Source organism: Numenius arquata, chromosome Z (genome assembly GCF_964106895.1).
Source record: "Numenius arquata chromosome Z, bNumArq3.hap1.1, whole genome shotgun sequence".
NCBI classification, from domain to species: domain Eukaryota; kingdom Metazoa; phylum Chordata; class Aves; order Charadriiformes; family Scolopacidae; genus Numenius; species Numenius arquata.
In genome coordinates, this window is record NC_133616.1 from 69,261,784 (window position 1) to 69,282,616 (window position 20,833).

The 20,833-nt window shown below is 38.6% G+C and overlaps 1 protein-coding gene across 1 annotated transcript in view; it reads left to right on the plus strand.

Moving 5' to 3' along the window:
• The window catches only part of DTWD2 (DTW domain containing 2), an 86,472-nt gene that overhangs the window by 43,369 nt on the left and 22,270 nt on the right, over nt 1–20,833 (plus strand). The window contains exon 4 of the mRNA XM_074166881.1: nt 2,615–2,804. Coding sequence (XP_074022982.1) covers nt 2,615–2,804 — 190 coding nt within the window. The remainder of the gene's footprint in view (nt 1–2,614; nt 2,805–20,833) is intronic.

Genomic DNA, 20,833 nt, shown 5'->3' on the forward strand with positions numbered 1-20,833 from the left:
TTGACTGTCACCAATCACCTCCTTATTTTCCATGTGCCTTAGCAGAGTTTCCAGGAGGATCTGTTCCTTGATTTTGCTGGGCACAGAGGTAAGAGTGACCACCCTGCAGTTTCCCCGGTCTTTCTTTTTTCCATTTTTGAAAATGGGACTTTTCAAGTCAGTGGGAACTTCACCGTATTGCCACAGCTTCTCAAATATGATGGATAATGGCCTAGCAGCTTCATTCACCAGTTTCCTCAGGACCCGCGGATGAATCTCATCATGTCCCATGGACTTGTGCACCTTCAGGTTCCTTAGGTGATCTGGAACCTGGTCTTCTCCTACAGTGGGCGGTTCCTCATTTTCCCAGTCCCTGCCTTTGCCTTCTGGGGTGAAGGCTGAGGCAAAAAAGTCATTGAGTACCTCAGTCTTCTCCATATCCTGGGTGACCAGATCTCCCATTTCCTTCCAGAGAGGTCCCACATTTTCCTTAGTCTTCCTTTTATCACCAAAATATCTATAGAAGCTTTTCATGTTGCACTTGATGTCCCTGTCCAGTTTTAACTCTTTTAGCTTTCCTGACCTAATCCCTGGCTGCTCAGACAATTTTTCTGTATTTGTCCCAGGCTACCTGTCCTTGCTTCCACTCTCCGTAGGCTTCCTTTTTTTGTTTGAGTTTGTCTAGGAGCTCCTTGTTCATCCATGCAGGCCTCCTGGCGTTTCTGCCTGCCTTCCTCTTTGTTGGGATGCATTGCTCCTGAACTTGGAGGAGGTAATCCTTGAATATTAGCCAGCTTTCTCTGGCCCTTCTTCCCAGGGCTTTATCCCATGGTACTCTAAGTCTTTGAGATTTAAAAGAACGAAGCAAACAAAAACACCTCAAAGGATAAAGACCTCACAGAAGAGTGAAGAGTGGCTACAATCCTGGTGATACTTAGCCAATTCCTCTTTCAGCTTTTAGGAGTTTGGAGGACTTGGGATCAGAGATGTGTCTTGCTAGGAAGCTGCTTAGCTACCTCCCAGTGCAGTGATCTTGTGTGATCTCGAGCATCCTTGGGCAAGGATGCTCAAATATTGAAATACTAGTTCTGGGCTTATTGGTACACTGAATTCAGTTCCTCTTTCATTTCAAATGTTTGCTGTATGGTCCTATGAGAGTCTTAAGCTCAGGATCTCAATGTCTTCGGCACTGCTATTCTGCTTGAATCTAGCACTGATCAAATTGCGTTTTCACATATATCCCCAGAGAATTGATAACGGAGTGCTCAGATGTGAAGTACACCTAGTATATATCAACTCAAACCTCATTATTAACCATTATCTTCCCTAACCTTTATTTTTTCTTTCCTCCCTCCCCACCCCCAAGCCCCTTCAAGAAAGAAGGTTCTTGCTTGATTTTTGGAGGAGTGGTGCAGGTGGCCAACTCTAGGGGCTTAAAAGCTGTGAGGCCACAGTGGCACTAGGAATTTCTCTGTGTGAACTCCCATATCTACATCCTGCCTGTTTCTGTATCCATGCTCTAACACCTAGTGGTTCTTCATAGGTAACATGGAGAGCCCACTGTGTGCTGGCAATTGTTAACCTTGTTCTGATACACCTTATTTTCTCCAATAAGCTGTACTGGCTTCCTTTTCCACTTCAGGGCATAAGTAGTCACACACTATTTCAACTACATATTGCTCTTCTCCTCCTACCATATCAGTTACTCTTTATAACCTCTGAGGTACTATGCAGAATTAATCTCTTATTTGTCACGTGCTTCAGACAGCCTCTGCTTTGTATTTCTTCCTGCTGTCTGATCGAGGCAGTTCTGAAGAATACATCATGAGACTGCTGAAATTGATTCAAGACAAGTAATGCAGTCTTTGTTACAAGGCCAGCTTTTTCTCAGATTCCCCCTTACTAGACTACTTGACTAGGTGGTTTTTGAGGCTTCTAATGCCACTTAAATTACAATGCCTTTCACAAATTTTTATGAACTTACAGTGGTGTCCAGCAAAAACTTCATGAATTTCCATGTACATTAAGTGAACACGAATAGACAGTAGTTATTCCTCTGGTACCAGTGCCAAATGTAAAAGCCAACAGGAAGGAAGAAGAGAATGTACAAGTTGGGGGACTGTAACTGTAAAAATAGTAATTAAAAAAATAAATTAATAGAGATGGCAAAATTTTTCAAAAATGTCCTATAGATGTGGACCATGAATTGCTGATGTTCTTTATATAGACAAGGTTCAAAATGGGATGATTGCAGTATTTTTGTGCCAAGTGCTTGAACAAAATTTGCTAGAATGCATATTTTAAATTTTTGTAAACAATTCAAAACATCTTTGGTTCAAATAGAAATTAGAGGCTTAATGATTAAAGCATCATAAAATATTCTTGATATATTGCTTTATCAAGCTTTCATTGATTACTTTTGTGGGTAGCTTTTTCCTCCCCCCTTAGAAGCTGAGGGAGAACCAACCTTTGAGGTGCTGGAAAGAAAAAGCAGCAGAGCAGTAGACCTTTTTTGAAACTTAAGTAAATTTTGGAGAAGATGAGTGGGAGTTACTAACTTGGAATATCAGCAAGTATGTATTTATCATGAAAACTCTTAATAATTATTTTCGTTTTGTGTGTCTGTGCATTGAAGGTATCCTGAATTAGCAACTGTGTGCAGAAGTCCCAATACTCTAATTTTGTATCCTGGAGCTGAAGCAACCAATTTGGAAGAAGTTGCTGTGATGTCTGCTAGTCCATCTGTCATGATCATCATCGACGGCACATGGAGTCAGGCTAAAGATATATTTTACAAAAATTCTCTCTTCCGGCTTCCCAAGCAAGTGAGTTATAATATGTAAAATAAAAATTTTAAGTGTGTCTAATAGATGCTTACTTTCTGATCAGCCAGAAGGGAGTGTTTTTGTGAGGATGAAAATCATGAAAATCTTTTTTTCTTCTCAGCTATAACCAGCTGACAAGATAAAGAAAACTTGAGCAATTAAATAAAATAACCTATAAGATTGTGAGAATGACAACTGTAAATATTGGGGGGTTTCACTTTGTCACTTGAAATTTGGTTTTGTTTGGTTTGAGTTACTGAATCTGACTTCACACTGAATTGTTTCCCCAAATTGATAACTGGTTTGTGTAGAAAATTTTTGCCTAAGATGTTAGAACATATACAATGAAATTAGCAGGTTTTTTCTCCTGCATAAGTATTTTGCATTGCAGTAACAGGAAAGCTGAAAGTAGAAATTTGTAGCCTCTTACGAAAGCACCACATTCTTTCCCACATATTTGGTCTCCACCATATTAAAAACTTTCTGACTTTTGGCAGTTGTTCCTTAGAATTTAAGCAGAATAAATACTGGTGATATGTGGTTTGGGAGTTTTGTTGGGTTTTTTGTTTGTTTGTTTGTTTTTGTTTTTTCTTAGGAACATCAACTGCCAAAAAGGCTTAAGCTGTGGTTATACAATTATTACAGCTGTCCCTGCCCTAATGAAAACACCCTAAATTGTAGTACAATGTTGATAACATTAGTGGACATAGGATCCTGTTGCTGAATTGTGAATGGTATGATACTACTTTTCAAGGAAATTTTTAGTGGATAATTGAATGTGACTTTGGCACAGGAGTCTTGAATGTAAGTTTTGAAGGTAAAACTTAATCTTGTGTGACTTGGTTGCTGTTATTCAGTAAGTTTTTCTCCTGTTACTAAATTTATAATTTAACTGAACTCATTTATATTTGTTATGTAAACACACCAGGAGGTATTTCTTTATGTACTGTAATGGTGTGTCTGAGTTAAATGCTCAAATTACAGATTTTCTAGAAAACGCTGTAGTTTTGCACACTGCAGTTTTGTATCTGAAAATTATACATAATTCATAACCAACTCCTCCTAAATCTAGAAGTGGAAAAATGTCAGTGGTTGGATTCTTTGTAAGTAGTTGGGTTATATGCTTGGAAGTCAAATTGCTACCTGAAGTTTAGTGCTGCCATTGCTTTAGGTTTCCTCCTGTGTTGGTTCTTACAATGAGATTCTTGATTTGGCTTCCGACCAGTTTCCCTGTGGCCATTCTGGTAGGGAGCTGGGGTGTGACAGAGCACACAGCTCCTGGAGGTGTGAAGGGCTTCTGCCCTTGTGAAAGAAAAGGTGTGCACCCCCTTGAAATGTCAAATGCAATGAATATGTGTAGGTAGCTGTCTTAACTCCAGTCTTTGTTCTAGTTCGTGCTTAGTTTGCAGTTCCTCCTTTATTGGGCTTTTTTGAAACTTCTGGGGACTGCAGCCTTTTTGTGTGAAATCATAATTATGTAAGTGTTTTGAGAGATTTGTTTCCATCAGCTAGGTCAATTTTGCTGTCCAAAATCACACAGAGGAGAAGTTTTGCTACAGATCAAAATTTTGTCCTGATCACTTGGGTTCTTGTAGATGGCATTATGCCTGTAAGACATTTCTAGCCATATATTCTTACAATAGTGTGTCTTGGAGGGATGTTTTTCAAGATGTATAAAAATACTGCACGCTGGGTGGTATAAAGTGGGATTTTATTTCTCTTCTTTAAGTATATTCATAAGACTAGGATTATTTGTCCAGGTGTAATTTGTTGACAAAGCTGCCATTTTCATTCAGGGTCATTATTGAAAGTATATGGTAGAGAAAGCATTAGTACCAACAGTTTTACTAACGAAAAAATTCTCTTCATTTTTGGTTCACCTTTTGATCAGTGAAAAGGGGGGGACAGAGGAGGTGGCAATTTGCAAAGTTAAAAACCATAGCCTTATGATTATGATGTTAGAGTAATTTAAATGGAGTAGCGTTAGTTGACATGCTGCTAATTCAAAAAAAGAGCTACTGTAAGTCTTATAAGTAATTTGGTTTAGGGGATGAAATCTGTTTTATATCAAATCTGGGAGTTGCTTTTAGGCTTTTACTATAGTATAGCAATTAGGTTATATTGGTGTAAGTGAAACAGAAGAGTAGATTTTAGGTTTTAGTCAAATTATTTTGGCCTTCAGAGGAAGATAGTGAAACAGATGGAATTTACATCCAGGAACTTATGGGATTCATTTCAATGTATTTAAATTTAACTGCAACTTTCTGAATAGATTTTATGGAATTCATTTCACTGCAATCCATTTCAAATTCTGCAGAACATTTGTTATATGCTGAGGCACGTGACCACGGATACATGGCTTGCCTTTAAGTGAAAAACTGTTTCCATTCATAATCTCTTTAGTTGGGCTCTACCAAATTTGCCAGCAAAAGTAAAAAATCACAAACTGCAAACTGGCTATTCTTAATTGCAGAGTATATTCCTGTATTAGAGAAAGTAGAAGAAAATACTTTTTCCTGATCGGCTCACTTGGAGGGAGGTGTAGATAAAAGAAAAATTGGTTTTCGTTCTTGTCTAAAACTTCGTTCCTTCTAAAACTTGCAAAAATAGTGTTAGCTTTGTTAGCCAAATTATTCCTGTTCTCTTGCTGCTTCCTTTTTTCATTTTGTTTGTTTGGCTGGGAAAAACAGATTAATATCTTCAAAGATAAGATCCAATGGTTGCAGCTAAACTCCAGCCTACTATTCCACTGCAGCCCTTTTCTATTAATTTGTACTGTGATTAGTGTGCCTTTCTTGAAAATTAGCTTGGGGAGTAGCTTAGGTGTTTTAGATGGCCTTCCTTTTTGCTTCCCTTCTCTTATGTGCTTGCTGCTGACAGAACTTCCTCTCTGTGGATACATGTAAAACCGGTAATCTCTGCAAAACCTGAAACAAACAGAACTGTATTGCATATTTTCTAAAGGTGTTTTTTTAGTCCAGTCATTTGAAAACTGACTTAAGTTATTTACTTCTGTTGAGTGTAATTCAACATTGTTTGAAGTTCATGCCACCTTCCTCTATAAGGCTGAAACCTGATCATTGCTTTAGTTTGGATTTTCCTTCTGCTGACAGCTAGAGTGTCTTCGGTAGTGGATTTTGATTTTTGGAAGATCAGTTATTTGAGTATTTTCCAGGTGATTGATGCTTTATGGTACTTTACTACCTCAGTCTGCCCATAGTCAGTGTTTTTGGCAGATCAGATCAGTAGGAGCATTATGATATGAGAGAGGACTGCATGTAGACAATGTATTTTGTTATCTGTCCCTTCTAGATAGCATCATCTTTGATTTCTCTTTCGTTATGGTGTTGAGGGTAGCTTCTGAACTGCTACTTACTCATCTTAGATTACTATTTTCTAATAATTTCTATGGTAGAACCTATTTTTAATCTTGTATTGTAAACTATAAAATTTTATTTTTCCCTAATCAGTTGTTAAGCTAAATTTAGATTCTAATGACCTGTTAAAATAAAAATAGCTGAACCTGAAAGAAATTGACAGTATTTCTTTGCTTAAAGAAAAGCTAGTATTTTGCGTATAATTTTACTATGGTACCTAGATTTTTTTGGTAGGGATGTTTGTCTCATTTCACTGTATTCCTTATTAGCACTTATTTCTCTCTGCTTCTCTCCCACATTATTGCTGAGAAAAATTAATCAGGAGCTAACCAGCTAGTGAAACAATGGTTGATTACAACAGATAACTCATAAGAATAATCAAGGGAATTAAGTAAAACAGCATGAAGTCCTATTTCCATATGGGAAAGACACCAGATACGAAGTATTTCCCAGGTACCGTCTTTAAACCACTTCATGCTGGAATTTTGTTCCTCATGTTACAGTTTTTTGCTGTGAACTCTATGCTTATTTTAATAAGTGTAAAGAAGATAGTCAGTCTTACATAAACCAGCAGAATTCATTGAACAGTAAAAAAGTGAAAAGAGAGGTGGTTGATCCAGTTTTGTCCAATAGTTGAAAAGTTCTTTAAACTCAAAACTGCAGTGTTCCAAAGAGCAAAATTTTATGTATTACCAATGTAAATGCAAGGGCATAAAAAGACTCTGTATTACGTGTAGAACTAAAATATTTGTTTTAACCTGCCAAGCATAGCATTGAGTAACTAAGGTGCAGAAAGCTAATAATAGCTCAGGATAAGTTCTCCTCTTACTTAACTTTCTGTATTAAAAATAAGTTATTTTGGTTGCACTGATGTAATTAGAACATCACCTGAGGTGTGCCTTTCAGAAACACCTGACAAACATCTAAATACACCATGCTGACATACTAGTCATCCATATTCTACCTCACCTATTTCTGATTTCAGCAAGTGTCTGAAATGACAGAAGTGAAGTTATTTATCTGGTCTGTATATTGTCATTATGGAACTAGGAAGACTAGTTTAATCAGTCTCTCTTATATAAATCTCAGTAGCAATCTCACCACAGCAGTGTGTGGTCACAGCATGTGCTATGTAAGTGTGGTTAGGATTCTGGTAAACAGTGGCTGAAGCCAATGCTGTTTAGTACTAACTGAATTAAAGCTAGCCATACGGCCTGAGAATTTACTGAAAGTCCAAGGGATGTGAACTAAATACATCTGTATTTTGGCATTTTACCTTCCTAAATTTTTTTTAGGCCTGGTAGTGGAGCGTAAAATGTAATTAGTATTCCTGAAGCTGTTAAAATATTTGCTTTATGAAAATAATGGACAGAAAAATTATGGATCATTTAACATCCAGCTGATTATTTTAAAATTCTGAAATCCTGCCTAATGCAAAATGGAACTGAAAAAGACTTTGAAGTGGTAGGATGAGTAAAAGTAATGTAATGAAAGTAAAGTAAGATACTATGCCAAGAAACTCTTGGAAAAGTGAGCAGTACCATTGACTGTGCTGCACAAAATGTTTTTCTGGTTTTGAGATGGTACTACTAAATGGTGATAGAAAGGAGCTTCAGTATGCAAAACTGAAATATTAAACATTTGCTGGATATTCTGATCATTCCCACTGCAGTTATAGTTACACTTGTCCCTAAAAATCTGGCTGGATACATATTTTTTTCATAAGCATAGAATATAATAGTATTTGTTAAATACTGTTAGTTACTTTTTAAGGGTGGAATGATATTAATTATAAAATGGCAGGCAGAGAGAGACTGTTAGTGTTTTACATGCTTAGAATTGGTATTCTGAAAAAGTCCAATTAGAATTAATATTCTTAAGCTTTCTTCTTTGGCTCTGTGATTTCGAATGAAATGTGTTTTTCCAAAATGTTCATAATTTCATAAGAATGACCGATATTTAATAAGTATTAAAAAAATCCAGTAAAAAACATTACTTTAGATTTATTTTACTATCACTTTAGATTTCACTAAGATATTAAAATGTATTTGTGTACTATAGGAAATGAAAAAAACATTGGCTGTTCGCAAACAAATCTGCTCTTAATGTAGGAGGTTATTACACCAGAAAGATTAGGTATAAATCACATCTACATGTGATTTTATAGAAACTTAGTTTGCCCATAACAGTTTTCTGGATTTTAAAATGTTTTATTTCATACAAAATTTTATAGATGAAGGGGCAAAGGTAAGTGTGGCGATGTTAATCTGAAGCCCTCTGTACGTGAACATGGATAAAAACATGTAACTACATGATTAGCCTGAAAGGTCACAAATTGGCCTTTCAGAATCTAATTGTTAACAGGGTACTGTGTACCTTCACTCCCTTGCAGTGTGCACCTATATAGAGGATTTAAGACTTTGCAGAAGCGAACTGTTGGATAAGGTTTATCACTGGGGTGAGTCAGATTTTCTTTCTGAGAAAGTTCTGAGGCATTGAGTTATGAAGCAGTGATGCAAATGATTGTGCTCTAAGCTCTTGGGGAAAAATATGAGCAAACAGCAGGAATATCAAAAACGTTCCTAGCAGATTTACTTCTTTGTGCATACTTCAATTCTGAATTGCATGGATCACGGAATTTAACAGTTGCAGTTACATACTGTCTGAATTAACACTCTGTACTTCTTATCTGGTCTTTCTTTAAAGGAAAAGAGTATTCTGCTGGCCCTGACCTTTTTATTGGAATTGCATTGCAACTCGTGTTTTAATGGGTTTAAATTCTTAGTGAAAATGCAAAATACAGTGACTCTTGAGGTATTAAGTTACCAGGTGTATTAAAATATTTTTAAAATTACAATAGATAGTTTGGCCGTTACTAAATAGACGAGAGCTAAAATCAGTATTTGGGTTGATATATGCTAGTTGATACTTGCTGCTATTCAAATCACCTGAAACTGTTTTAATGACATTATTTGAGTTCTCAAATGAAGAAATAACTTCCTGCAGGGGAAAAAAAAATAAAAATTCCCATGCTGAATTGTGACCTAACTGTCTTCAGTCTCTTAGGTAAAGTTTAAAGGTTGTGTTTAGTGGTTTGAGTGTTATTTCAGCTTTGCTTGTGCTGTCCTGGTAGTACAGTGCTAAGTCAGAACTTGTGCTGTAATTGCAAGCAGTCATCTATAAGACAGATGGTGCTTAGTGAAGACACCAGTTGAGCGTGGAGCAGTGCAAAGGCTATGTTTAAGCGTTGTGTACACAGCTGTGTACTAAACTAAGTTTGGGCATTTTGTGCTGAAATGAACTGGAGGTACTTGTGCCATTTGCTATAACTTCTAGATAGTTAAAATTAGCAGTGAGATGGTAAAAGAGTATAATAAAACTGTCTGTAAGCAAACACCAGCACTTGTACAGATTAAGTTCTGTTCACCCTGTGACTGTCCTGTTTCAGCTTTCTTATTGAGCTAGACACCATGGCCAGCACTTTCTGGCTTTTTCCAATTTGTACATTATTTCCTGTTTTCCTACATTATGGAAAAGTAGGGGAAGAGAAGCTGAAGTCAGCTACCTGGACTTGTGCAAAGCATTTGACACAGTCCTGCACAACATCCTTGTCTCCAAATTGGAGAGACACGGATTTGACAGATGGACCACTCAGTGGATAAGGAATTGGCTGGATGGCCGCACTTAAAGAGTTGCAGTCAATGGATTGATGTCTGAATGGAGACCAGTGATGAGAGGAGTTGCGCAGGGGTCAGTACAGGGACTGGTGCTGTTTAACATCTTTGTCAAAGATATGGACAGTGGGATTGAGTGCACCCTCAGCAATTTTGCTGATGACACCAAGCTGTGTGGAGCAGTTGACACACTGGAAGGAAGGGATGCCATTCAGAGGGATGTGGACAGGATTGAGAGTTGGGCCTGCGCAAACCTCATGAAGTTCAACCAGGCCAAGTGCAAGGTCCTACATGTGGGTCTGGGCAATCCCAAACACAAATAAAGGCTGGGCAGAGAATGGATTGAGAACAGCCCTAAGGAGAAGGACTTGGGGGTGTTGGTAGATGAGAAGCTCAACATGAGTCGGCAATGTGCGCTCACAGCCCAGAAAGCCAACAGCACCCTGGGCTGCATCAAAAGAACTGTGGCCAGCAGATTCAGGGAGGTGATTCTGTCCCTCTACTCCGCTCTGGTGAGACCCCCACCTGGAGCACTGCATCCAGCTCTGGGGCCCCTAACATAAGGACATGGACCTGTTGGAGACGGTCCAGAGAAAGGCCATTATGATGATCAGAGGGCTGGAGCACCTCTCCTATGAAGACAGGCTGAGAGAGTTGGGTTTGTTCAGCCTGGAGAAGAGAAGGCTCGAGGGGGGACCTTATAGCAGCCTTCCAGCACCTAAAGAGGGCCTACAGGAGAGACGAGGAGGGATGTTTTACAAGTGCATGCAGTGATAGGACGAAGGGGTAATGGTTTTAAACTGGAAGAGGGGAGATTTATATTAGATATCAGGAAGAAGTTCTTTATTGTGGGGATGGTGAGGTTGCCCAGAGAAGCTGTGGATGCCCCATCCCTGGAAGTGTTCAAGATCAGACTGGATGGGGCTTTGAGCAACCTAGTCTAGTGGAAGGTGTCCCTGGCCGTGGCAGGGGAGTTGGAACTGGATGATCTTCAAGGTCCCTTCCAACTCTAACCAATCTATGATTCTGTGGTATTTATATACTCTGTAAGTGGTTCTCTATCTGAATAAGGAGGTTTTGTTTCCTGTTTGGAAACTTTGGCTTGACAATGCAGTTTTGCAAGATTAAAATGAGTAGAATATCATTATATTTGAAATTTCAGAAGGCAGGTTTTTGTCCCAGAATGAGAATGAGGTAGATATGACAATATCTAAAGAAGGGGAATATTAAAGGAAAAGAGGGTGCGATTCCTGCAGGCATTATCTGTAAATGAAAGAGAAACTGCTATAACTGAAATTCTTCAACAAATGGCGATTTGAGCTTTTAATCAGTGTTCTGTAGGTAGGAAAGAGCTAATTTAGTAATGAAGAGATTAGCCATTCTTAATATCAAGATATTCTACAAAGACAATATATTGGAGACATTAGGAGATCACATTTAATTGTGTTCCTTCACAGCTTCACTGATTTTGGGTAATACAAATTGCTGTATTGAATAATTTTAAAGATACTGGAGGATATTTTAATAAACTTTGTTGTTATTTTAAATTACTATTAAAATCTAAAGATCTTCAATTAAAAAGCTCTTTTAATCGACAGCTCAGTCAGCAGAGCTTTTTTTCTTTGAAAAGAATCTCTGAAGAAATTTCAATTGAGCTCTTCCAGAAAGTCCCAGAGGAAATATATTTATGAATTTTACATATTTAACTCTATCAGAAAGATTTAAATTTATGTCTTGATCCAGAATCATTCTTATTGTCTGGAATTTATACAAATGACAAAGCATAAGCTTGGACAAACTTTATATCAGAAACTTATGAGACGCATGGCTTAAGGTGACTTTTATAGTTTTAATATGATTACATTGACTATGTCTTGTACTTCATGAGCTGGCACCCTCTAGAGAAGCACATTATCCCAGGATGTTTTGCATAGCCACAACTGAGGAAGAGGCCACAAGCATTAAAGTATGCACTGCAGGCTTTCTTGCAACAGCTGTTGTGGTTTGTAAAGGTGATACAGAAAAAATATTCCGTTAACTTGGAGCAGTGGATGCAATTAGTTCAGAGGGAGAAACGAGCTGGTTTGCACAGCAGGCATGCTTGGCACAGTCGGGCTGGTGGTATATTGTACAAAGCAATCAAAGAGCACTGTGGGTGAAGCTGCTTCTCTTTATGAGGAGATAAGCATAGCATAGTGGGAACAGATGGCTAAAAAACATTTGACCTTTTACTGTTCCAGCACCAAAAAAAGGTTGAAAAATTAACCTAGTGACAAGCACACATATAAAAATGTAGGTAAGCTATCCCAAGTGCTTACTGTCTTATCAAGAAGTAGGTAATACATGAATCAGTTTTATTTATGTATAAGTGTTTCTAGGCCACCATTGTAAATCCAAGCATCTACTAGTCAAAACCTGAATGGACTATTTCTATCACCTGGTAGCTTGTTTTCCTTTTTTAAACAGCCACTGAAAAATCTCTTTGGGACCATTATGCTTATGTGGTATAGTTGTAGAAAAAGTAGTTGTAGAAAAAAGCCAAAACAATTCTCCATGCCTTAAAAATGTTGAAAAGTGCTACACAATTGAGTTTGAGAATTGTGGTAGAGGAGAAATCCATATACTGATATTCATGTATCAAAAAATAAGTTAACCTGAATGTACAGTGAAGTACAAACACTGTGAGTGTTTCCTTGTAATTTTAAACTGACATCAATCTAGCCAACAGTCAAGAGAAATAAGATTTCCCATGGTCAGGAAAGGGGTACAAAGTTCACTTTTAATGATATTGCTTTTTCTTCCTCTGTTCCTGTGCATAACATTTATGCTTAATAATCTGTAATTCCTTGACATTTTGTAGTCATAAAATACTTCTAAACATCTCAGAAGAGCACAGCCTGTTTTCCTGAAGTTTGAGTGTTCCAGTTATAACGCTCCCATTTGCACAGGTTGTGTAACTTTTTGCTTCTAGCTTAAATCACCGTAAATCTGAATGGTGTGCCTACTTATGCATGTGCAGGCACGGTTTGAGGCTGGGTGTAGTTCCATACTCACTTTGACTCTATAATTCTTTCTTGATGCACTCCTCTGCTACTTAATGGGCATAGTAATGTCAGCTGCATAATGCCAACAAATCATCCTGTCTATTTATACATTCATCACAGCATTGCTGTTATTCAGACATTCAGCACCCCGTTTTCTTTTCTTGTCATGCTTTCACAATTTCTGACACTTCTATTTTGTTTTCCTTATGCTTCCTTTGTTATATGAAAATTGTTTATCCTCAGCTAAAATCTGTTTTCTTGCAGTAATTTTTTAACCCTTGAGGTTTGCTATCAGTTCAGCTTGCACTATATGCTGAAATCTGCTTGACTGTCATGTGTGAGCATACGCTTTTTGATCCAAGCACTAGTCCTCAAGTGAGTTGATATTATGACATCTGAGTTAAGATTATGCTTGTGATCTCTCTTGCTGTTCCTCTCTCTCCCTCTTCACCCTTCCATCCCTGAGATAGGATTTATTTTCCTAACCAGCTTCCTCGGAAACCAGGATGTGACTTTTAAAGACTTTTAACAGATCAGCAGGCAGTCTTGCTTGAGTTTTTATAAAATGAGAGGTAGCTTTGAGGTCAGGGAATCATCAGTAAATCTGACTAGTATTTTAAGAGCTGAAAATTATTTATGTATTTCTTCTCCTGCAAGGTGAAGTAAGAGTACCAAACACCAGCTTGAGAATATATGGCAGAAGCACACAGAAATGATAAGAGTGTATGTATATGGACTTCGATTCTTATTCAGAGGTTTTGGCAAACACTGTCTACAGTAATTCTAGTGAATATTTGTAGAGATTTTGGAGGCTGGAGTTTTTAATCAGTCTTGAGAGCATCTGCAGTAACCCTTGGAGAAGAACAACATTTTAATAGTCAGAAGTTATTTCCACTGACACAAAACAGACTCTCTTTATGACCATTTTTGTTGAGGGCCAATGTAATTTAAAATTCTAATTATAATTTCATTGATCTACACACCTATTAATATTTGGCACACAAATAAAATGTCTGTGTCAGAAAAGTTGCTAATCCCCTGTGGTATTAAGGACATGCAGCCCCTTCTCAGGGGGCAAAGTCATTCCAACTGATGCTTTAAACTTTCAGGAGACTTATGGTGCAAAGGAAGTTCTCAAAAGGATGGAGTATCCCAGAATGATCTCTCGGCCATGAAATTTATGTTCAGCTCTAAAATAGCTAATTTTCTGAGGACAATCACGCCTCATTACCATCTCACCCACTTGACAGTGAAGACTTGGAGAGTGTGGGCATCAGGAAGTCTGAACATCTCCACAGTCTAAGATGATCACAGTCTCTAATTATTCCTCTAGTACTGCATGTTACTGGCTGTGTTTCTCCTTATCCTTCCACATATCTAGGAAGGCTGCAGTAATACCTGTACCAAGTAAATTAATGGAAGAGTTGATAAAGAATAGAATTAGAAGATCCATGGATAAATATGCAGTATTGGGCTAACCCCATGCAGCTGTTGAAAATAGATGACATATCTCACAAGTTACTGGAGCTCTTTACCCACCTTCCTTCAGAAGCAGTCTGATTGAGGAAGCATGTGGAGGTCACTTTTGGCAGGTGTCCTCACCAAATACCCTCAATAAAACTGTACATTGTAAGAAGAAAAACTGTTTAATATAAAAAATATTAAACAGGGTAGCGGTAACTGGCCTGTTCCATGGTGATTGTTCTATTATTTTATGGTTTGTAGAGATGACATCAATGGACCCCCCAGTGAATCCATGCTATTCTGCATATTCTGAAGTAACACAAAAGAGAATTTACTCGTTAAGTGATAAAATTTCATTGTGATATTAAGTTTAGAGTGGTAATGAGAAGGGCCAGCTGTGAAGAGTTGTAGAAAGACTATGAAGCTTAGTAACAGGACATTAACATAGCACAGGAAATTCACTGTAGATAAATGGTAATGAAAGCATACAACAAAAATTATCCTAATTTGACATAAAAAAAGAAAAAAAATGAAAAAAGGCAGCTCTTAACTGGGCACTTTATTCATCAGCAATGAGATTTTGGGATTATAATAACAAGTTCCGTGAAAACCTTAGTTCAGTGCCCAAGAGCATTGAAAAATTAAGTTTAATGTTAGATGCACATCTGCTTGCTTGCATGCATGCTGTCTCTTTCAGGCCCACGGTCCTCATATTTAAAAATTCACAAACACCAAGAATTTGCTCAGAAAATGCTAATGAGTGATCAAAGTATGGGACGGATTGCATATAAGAAGCGGGAAAGTGGGCTATTATTTAGCTGGAAAAAAACTGATCCAGCATGATAAAGATTTCTAAACGCATAAGTTACACATGAAGGGTAAACATGGACCAATTGTTGGCTATTCTTGCCAATATATGAAATAAAAGGCATCCAAAAAAATAAGTAGTGAGAAATTCAGATGAAAAAATGGTATTTCTTCATACATGTCAAAGCAGTGGAGTTCTTTACAGTTGGAATTTGTATATTTTTGAAGTTCAGAAAGTAGCTGGACAAAATGCTCACTTCTCTTCTCCAGATTCCCTAATTTACTTGCAGCTTCTGTCATCTTTCTGTTTTGTCATTGTCTTTATACATGTTTGGTATAAACTACTTCTACAAAGACAGGAAACAGACAATATTTAGCTCTCATTTGTTTCCGGTCTGTACAGCTGCTTCTGACTTTCCTTAATCAGGCTTTCTTTTTGTTTAAAAGACCTTCTCTATGGTCTTTTGTGTTAGTTGGTCTCCTGGCTTTTTTTTTTTTTTTTTCTTCGTTTTGTTTTGACTACTGGACTATTTGACTTTAAAACTCACTTCAGTGATTTCCCAGATTCCATACTTGATCACATTCCTCTTTATATTTTAGATTTCCACTCCAGTGCAAGCTATGTTTCACTATCTCTCCTCATATCGCTTTATTTTTAGAATAACTTTTATTAAAGTATTTTATCTTCAGCTTATGAGAGAAAGCTCAAGCAAACTTTTTTTGACCTCACCATCTGAAAGTTCATAAAGCCAAAATCTTTTACAGAAAATTTTTTGTTTCAGATTTTTTCATGAAAGTTCCTGCTAATAATAAAGACCTTTTGCAGCCGTTCTGGAGGAGTGGTGGTTCTGCACGGTTAATTATAAATCAAGGGAACAACTAGATGTGCTTTATTTTTAAAAAAATTTAGCATTTACGAAGAAAAATTAGGAGCAGAGTTTGCTTCTCTTATTCATATGAAAAATTAGTTACATTTATTTGAGTGTACTTAGTATTTTACTGTGCAAGTAAAGAGTAGCAGAATTTGGTCCTTAGTTTTAAAATTTCATTCCACAGTCTTTCTCATACTACTGAGCAATTACTAAATATTCATGTAGGGAACTGCTGAATAGTGTAAATAGTCCTTTAGACTGTGAACTTGGGCACTTGATAGTAATGCTTGCATTTACTTGAAAATATATTCTCATTTAAGGCCAGAACCCAAGTATTTAACTACATTATCTGCATACGTTTTGGACTTCATATGCAGACAAGACAATATTTCAAACTCAGGACCAGATTTGGAATTGTTAAATCTGCATGTCCCTAGGCAATACCATTGTGAATGAGGTACTTTCTGCTTTGAGGTCTCTTCACCAAGGGCACATGCAACACCTCTTTACTAAAAATTGAAAAAAAGCTAAAAATGCTTGTAGGTCCAGTTCAAAAATCCTAGATTTTATGCCTTTGAAGTTAATTAAAATTGGGATTTCAATTAGTTGACATTTTGTTAAGTAGTAGCAATCAAATGTGGTGATAGGTGAACTTTATGTAAGACTATCAACATGCAGTCTTTGTAGACTTTCTTCCATGATATGTAATGTAATACCCTGTCTAGCATTTATTTGTACTTGAGTCCATTCCAGCTAATAGTCTCTATCCTGCTCAGCTATGAATCTTACCTGTTTGTATTTTACAGCCGTAGCGACTACTTCCAGGTCTTCTACACCATACACAAAAATTTCTCTTGCAAATCCTGAGATAGGAATTTTTTTATGATGAGGCATGCATTAAGAGGCAGCAACAGCTCCTGGTTTGTTGTGCCAAAGACAGTGGGAGAAGATGTGATCAACTCCTGAAACTTAAGACAAAATTCTTGTTACCTAAAAACAGAGGGTCAGTTCCTGTATTGCCTGTGAGCTTCCAGAGATTGCTTTCTGTCCAAACAGCTCATTGTTTCAAAGTGGGAGGGAGACAGTGTCACTTCGTAGGCTGGAAAAAAGAATTATACAGAACATAACGGACTTGAGCAAGGCCAGAAGAAAGCAGAGGAGATCATAAAATAGACTGAAGAACTTTGTAAATCTCATGCTTTATCCATTTGTCAGTTCATACATCTCTCAGTTTAATGGTTTGCAATTAGTTAAGCATTTGTATTTTTATAGAAGCAACTATTACAGTTAGATATATGCATAATCGTGAGTGAAAGATAAATTTGGAGCTGAAATGCTGAAGTCCATTGGGCAAGAAGTGGTTATAGTTCTGAAAAAGGGAGTAGGTGACTATCACTAGTATCTTCTTTCTTTAGTTTATGCACAAAATTATGGGGAATTTTATTTTTAACACAGAGGGTTTTCATAAGTCTTAATAGACAGGTGCATATGGGAGCAAAAGTAAAAAACACTGTTTATTCCATGGTCTGTGGTTGTCTAAAAGGTTTTGTTGTCTTGGGAAAGTAATTTCAACTTTTCTTAATACAGATTTCTTCACTAAAATACAGAACCATCCTACTAATGCAAGGAAATTTCTGATAATTTAATCTCAGAAAAATACAGTGGATTTTAAAATAGTTTCCAACTTAATTTCAATGACCCTAATATGAACTGCAGGTGGATTGCTGTGGATTTATTTTTACATAACAGTTCTACATCTATATATAAGTTTTTTCACTTTTTTTTTTTTTTTTAGATTATGCCATGTAAATAAGCGGTAAAATCCAATCCATTGGATTTTCTTAGAAGGCTGAAGAGGAATAAAAACTTCCCTATAGCAGGTTCTAGAAACACAGAGCCATGTGTGCTTCAGCTTTTGCAAAATTGTTAAACTGAGGATTAGGTGGGAGAGAGTGTTTATTGCAAGTATTACAGGGAATACTGTGAAGTCATACTTTCTAATGCAAGGCTGGATCTTTTGTGCAATGCTTGATGATCTATGCACAGCAGAATTGCTCTCATTCTTTTGGTGCAGCACTTTGTGGCTAAATTAAGAAGAGGAGACAGATTTCCTTTAAAATAGCCATTAAGAGGGAGCTGGAGCCACACTGTTAGCTGGTACCATTAAATGAGTTTTGAGAAAAACGCAGCTGCAGGAAGCAGAACCCAGCTGTGCTCTTTCATTACTGCTGGGAATATAGGGGTGGGTTTACCTTATTTGTAGCATTACTTTGTTAGCTTTTCAGGTTTGAATGCTATCCTGCTACAACAGAGGTCTGATTACCCTGTTTCTCTGTAGTCCCAGCATTTAAACCTGTTCATATTACCCCCTTTTCTTCTGTTACTCCTTATTTGCTTACAGTGTGATTTTATTGCCACATTTGTTGCAGGCAAAACTGTTTTACTGATTTTGGTGTAATTTAAATAAATTTAATTGATTGTCAATAAACAAAGGAGTAGGCATCCCTCCGCCTCTTCTTGCAATGGTCTCTCCTGCTGCCTTTCTGCTACCAAAATCTTGACAATTATGCCCAATACATTCCATCCTCTCCTCAGCAAAATTTTATATTCATTACAAGCTCTGCTTTTAGTGTCACCGTAACCTTAGTAGACAAGTCTTACAAACTCTGCCTTTTCTACCAGACAAAGGGAGTGGATGTTGTAACAATGTCTACATGTGCTCAGTGAAACTCCACCCCTCGCTCCTGCAAAACACCAAAATCAAGAGCATTACAGTGGTTTCAACATCTGTATGCATTGTAATTGAACCCCATGTCGCTGTGGATCAGGATATAGGTCCTGATCCAGGTTTAACATTTCAACAACTTCCACCCCTTGTCTCTACAAAACATGCATACCTACCATCATAGCTGTTTGAATATTCATCTATCGTGGATTCCAAACTTTGTCCCTTTTTTGGGGGTGTCTCCTTTGTGGAAACAACAGGATTGACCTGTTGCTCCATGTATGCCTCCATCAGCCCATCCCAAAGGCTTTTTTCCCTACAGAGGACAGCACTTACAAGTGACGTAGGCCCAGACATCCCAGGACTCTGCTCTCTGGAGCCATCAGTGGTATCTCCCTAGCTCCAGTTTCCCCATGTTGCCATAGCCATCTGTGGTGGGTTGACCTTGTCTGGCTGCCAGGTACCCACCAAGCTGCTCGATCACTTCTCAACAGGACAGGGGGAGAAAATGCAACAGAAGGCTCATGGGGCAAAATAAGGACATGGAGGTCACTTACCAATTACTGTCACAGGCAATACAGACTTGACTTGGGGATGGTAATTTAATTTATTGCCAGTCAAACAGAGCAGGATAAAGAGAAATAAGGACAAATCTGAAAAGCACCTTGTCCCCACCCCTCCCTTCTTCCCAGGCTCAACAGAATCACAAAATCTCACAGAATCTCTCAATCAACTTCACTCCTAGTTCTTCTACCTCCTCCCTCTGAGTGGTGCAGGGAGATGGAGAAGGGGGGTTGTGATCAGTTTGTAACACTTTATCTCTGCTGCCCCTTCCTCCTCATGCTCTTCCCCTGCTCCAGCATGGGGTCCCTCCCTTAGGGTACAGCCTTTCACAGAATTCTCCAATGTGGGTCCTTCCCACACGCTGCAGTTCTTCGCTAACTGATCCAGTGTGGATCCTTTCCACGGGAATGAGTTGCTCCTGTTTGAGTCCCCCATGGGGTTAAAGGTCCTGCTGTAAGACCTGATCCTGCCTGGATCTTCTCTGCAGGCTTCCGTTCCTGCCAGGAACCTGCTCCTGTGTGGGTTCTACACAGGGTCCCAGCTTCCTTCAGGGCACATCCACCTGGTGCAGTTGATGTCCTCTATGGGCTGCAGGGTGGAGATCTGCTCCACTGTGTTTCTCTGTGGGCTGCGTGGTGACAACTTACATCACCATGGTCTTCACCAGGGGCTGCAGGTGAATCTCTACTACTGCACCTGGACCACCTCCTTCCCTTCCTTCTTTATGGACCTTGGTGTCTGCAGAGTTGTTTCTCTCACATATTCTCACTCCTCTCTCCCAGCTGCTGTTCTGCAGGTTTTTTTAGCACTTCTTAAATAAGTTATCCCAGAGGTGCTACCAGCGTCGCTGGCAGGCTCAGCTTTCGCCAGCAGCAGATCCATTTTGGAGCCTGTTAAAAATGGCTCTGTCTAATATGGAGGAGGCTATTGGTGTCTTCTCACAGAAGCCACTTCTGCAGCCCTTTCCTCCCCCCAAGAACACCTTGCCATATAAACCAAATACACCATTGCAGAGGCATCTCCTTGGGGCAATGGCTATGGGCCTCCCTCATTTAGATAATTTCACTCTTCTGAGTGAAGAACTGTAACTTGAATGGTCTGATCAGTGTGTGTTGTTAACTCATCATCAGGCTTCTCTGTTTCCCTGTCCCAGATGTTGAGATGCCTGTCTGGGACAGTCACTCCCCACTCTCTGGCAGCACCATCCCTCCCTCCGCAGCCTGGGCAGCAGCTTCTCACACGGGCACTGCAGCTCTGCTGGCTGCTGGTTTCCTTCCGAGCTGAGCGCTAGCTAGTGCCCTGCTATTCCAACACAGACTGCTGGTTGGACTCCCCAGCTCTGCGAAATGGTCCTGTTGTTCCTGTAGTGATGGTGCAGCTCCAGGCCACCACCAGGGTATGGGCTTGAAGAAGGACCTGTCCATTGTGGAGCTGTCTGGAATCAACTGTGTCTGGCAACAGGGCACCTCCTTCCATTGAGGTCTGCCCTGGTACTCCCCACT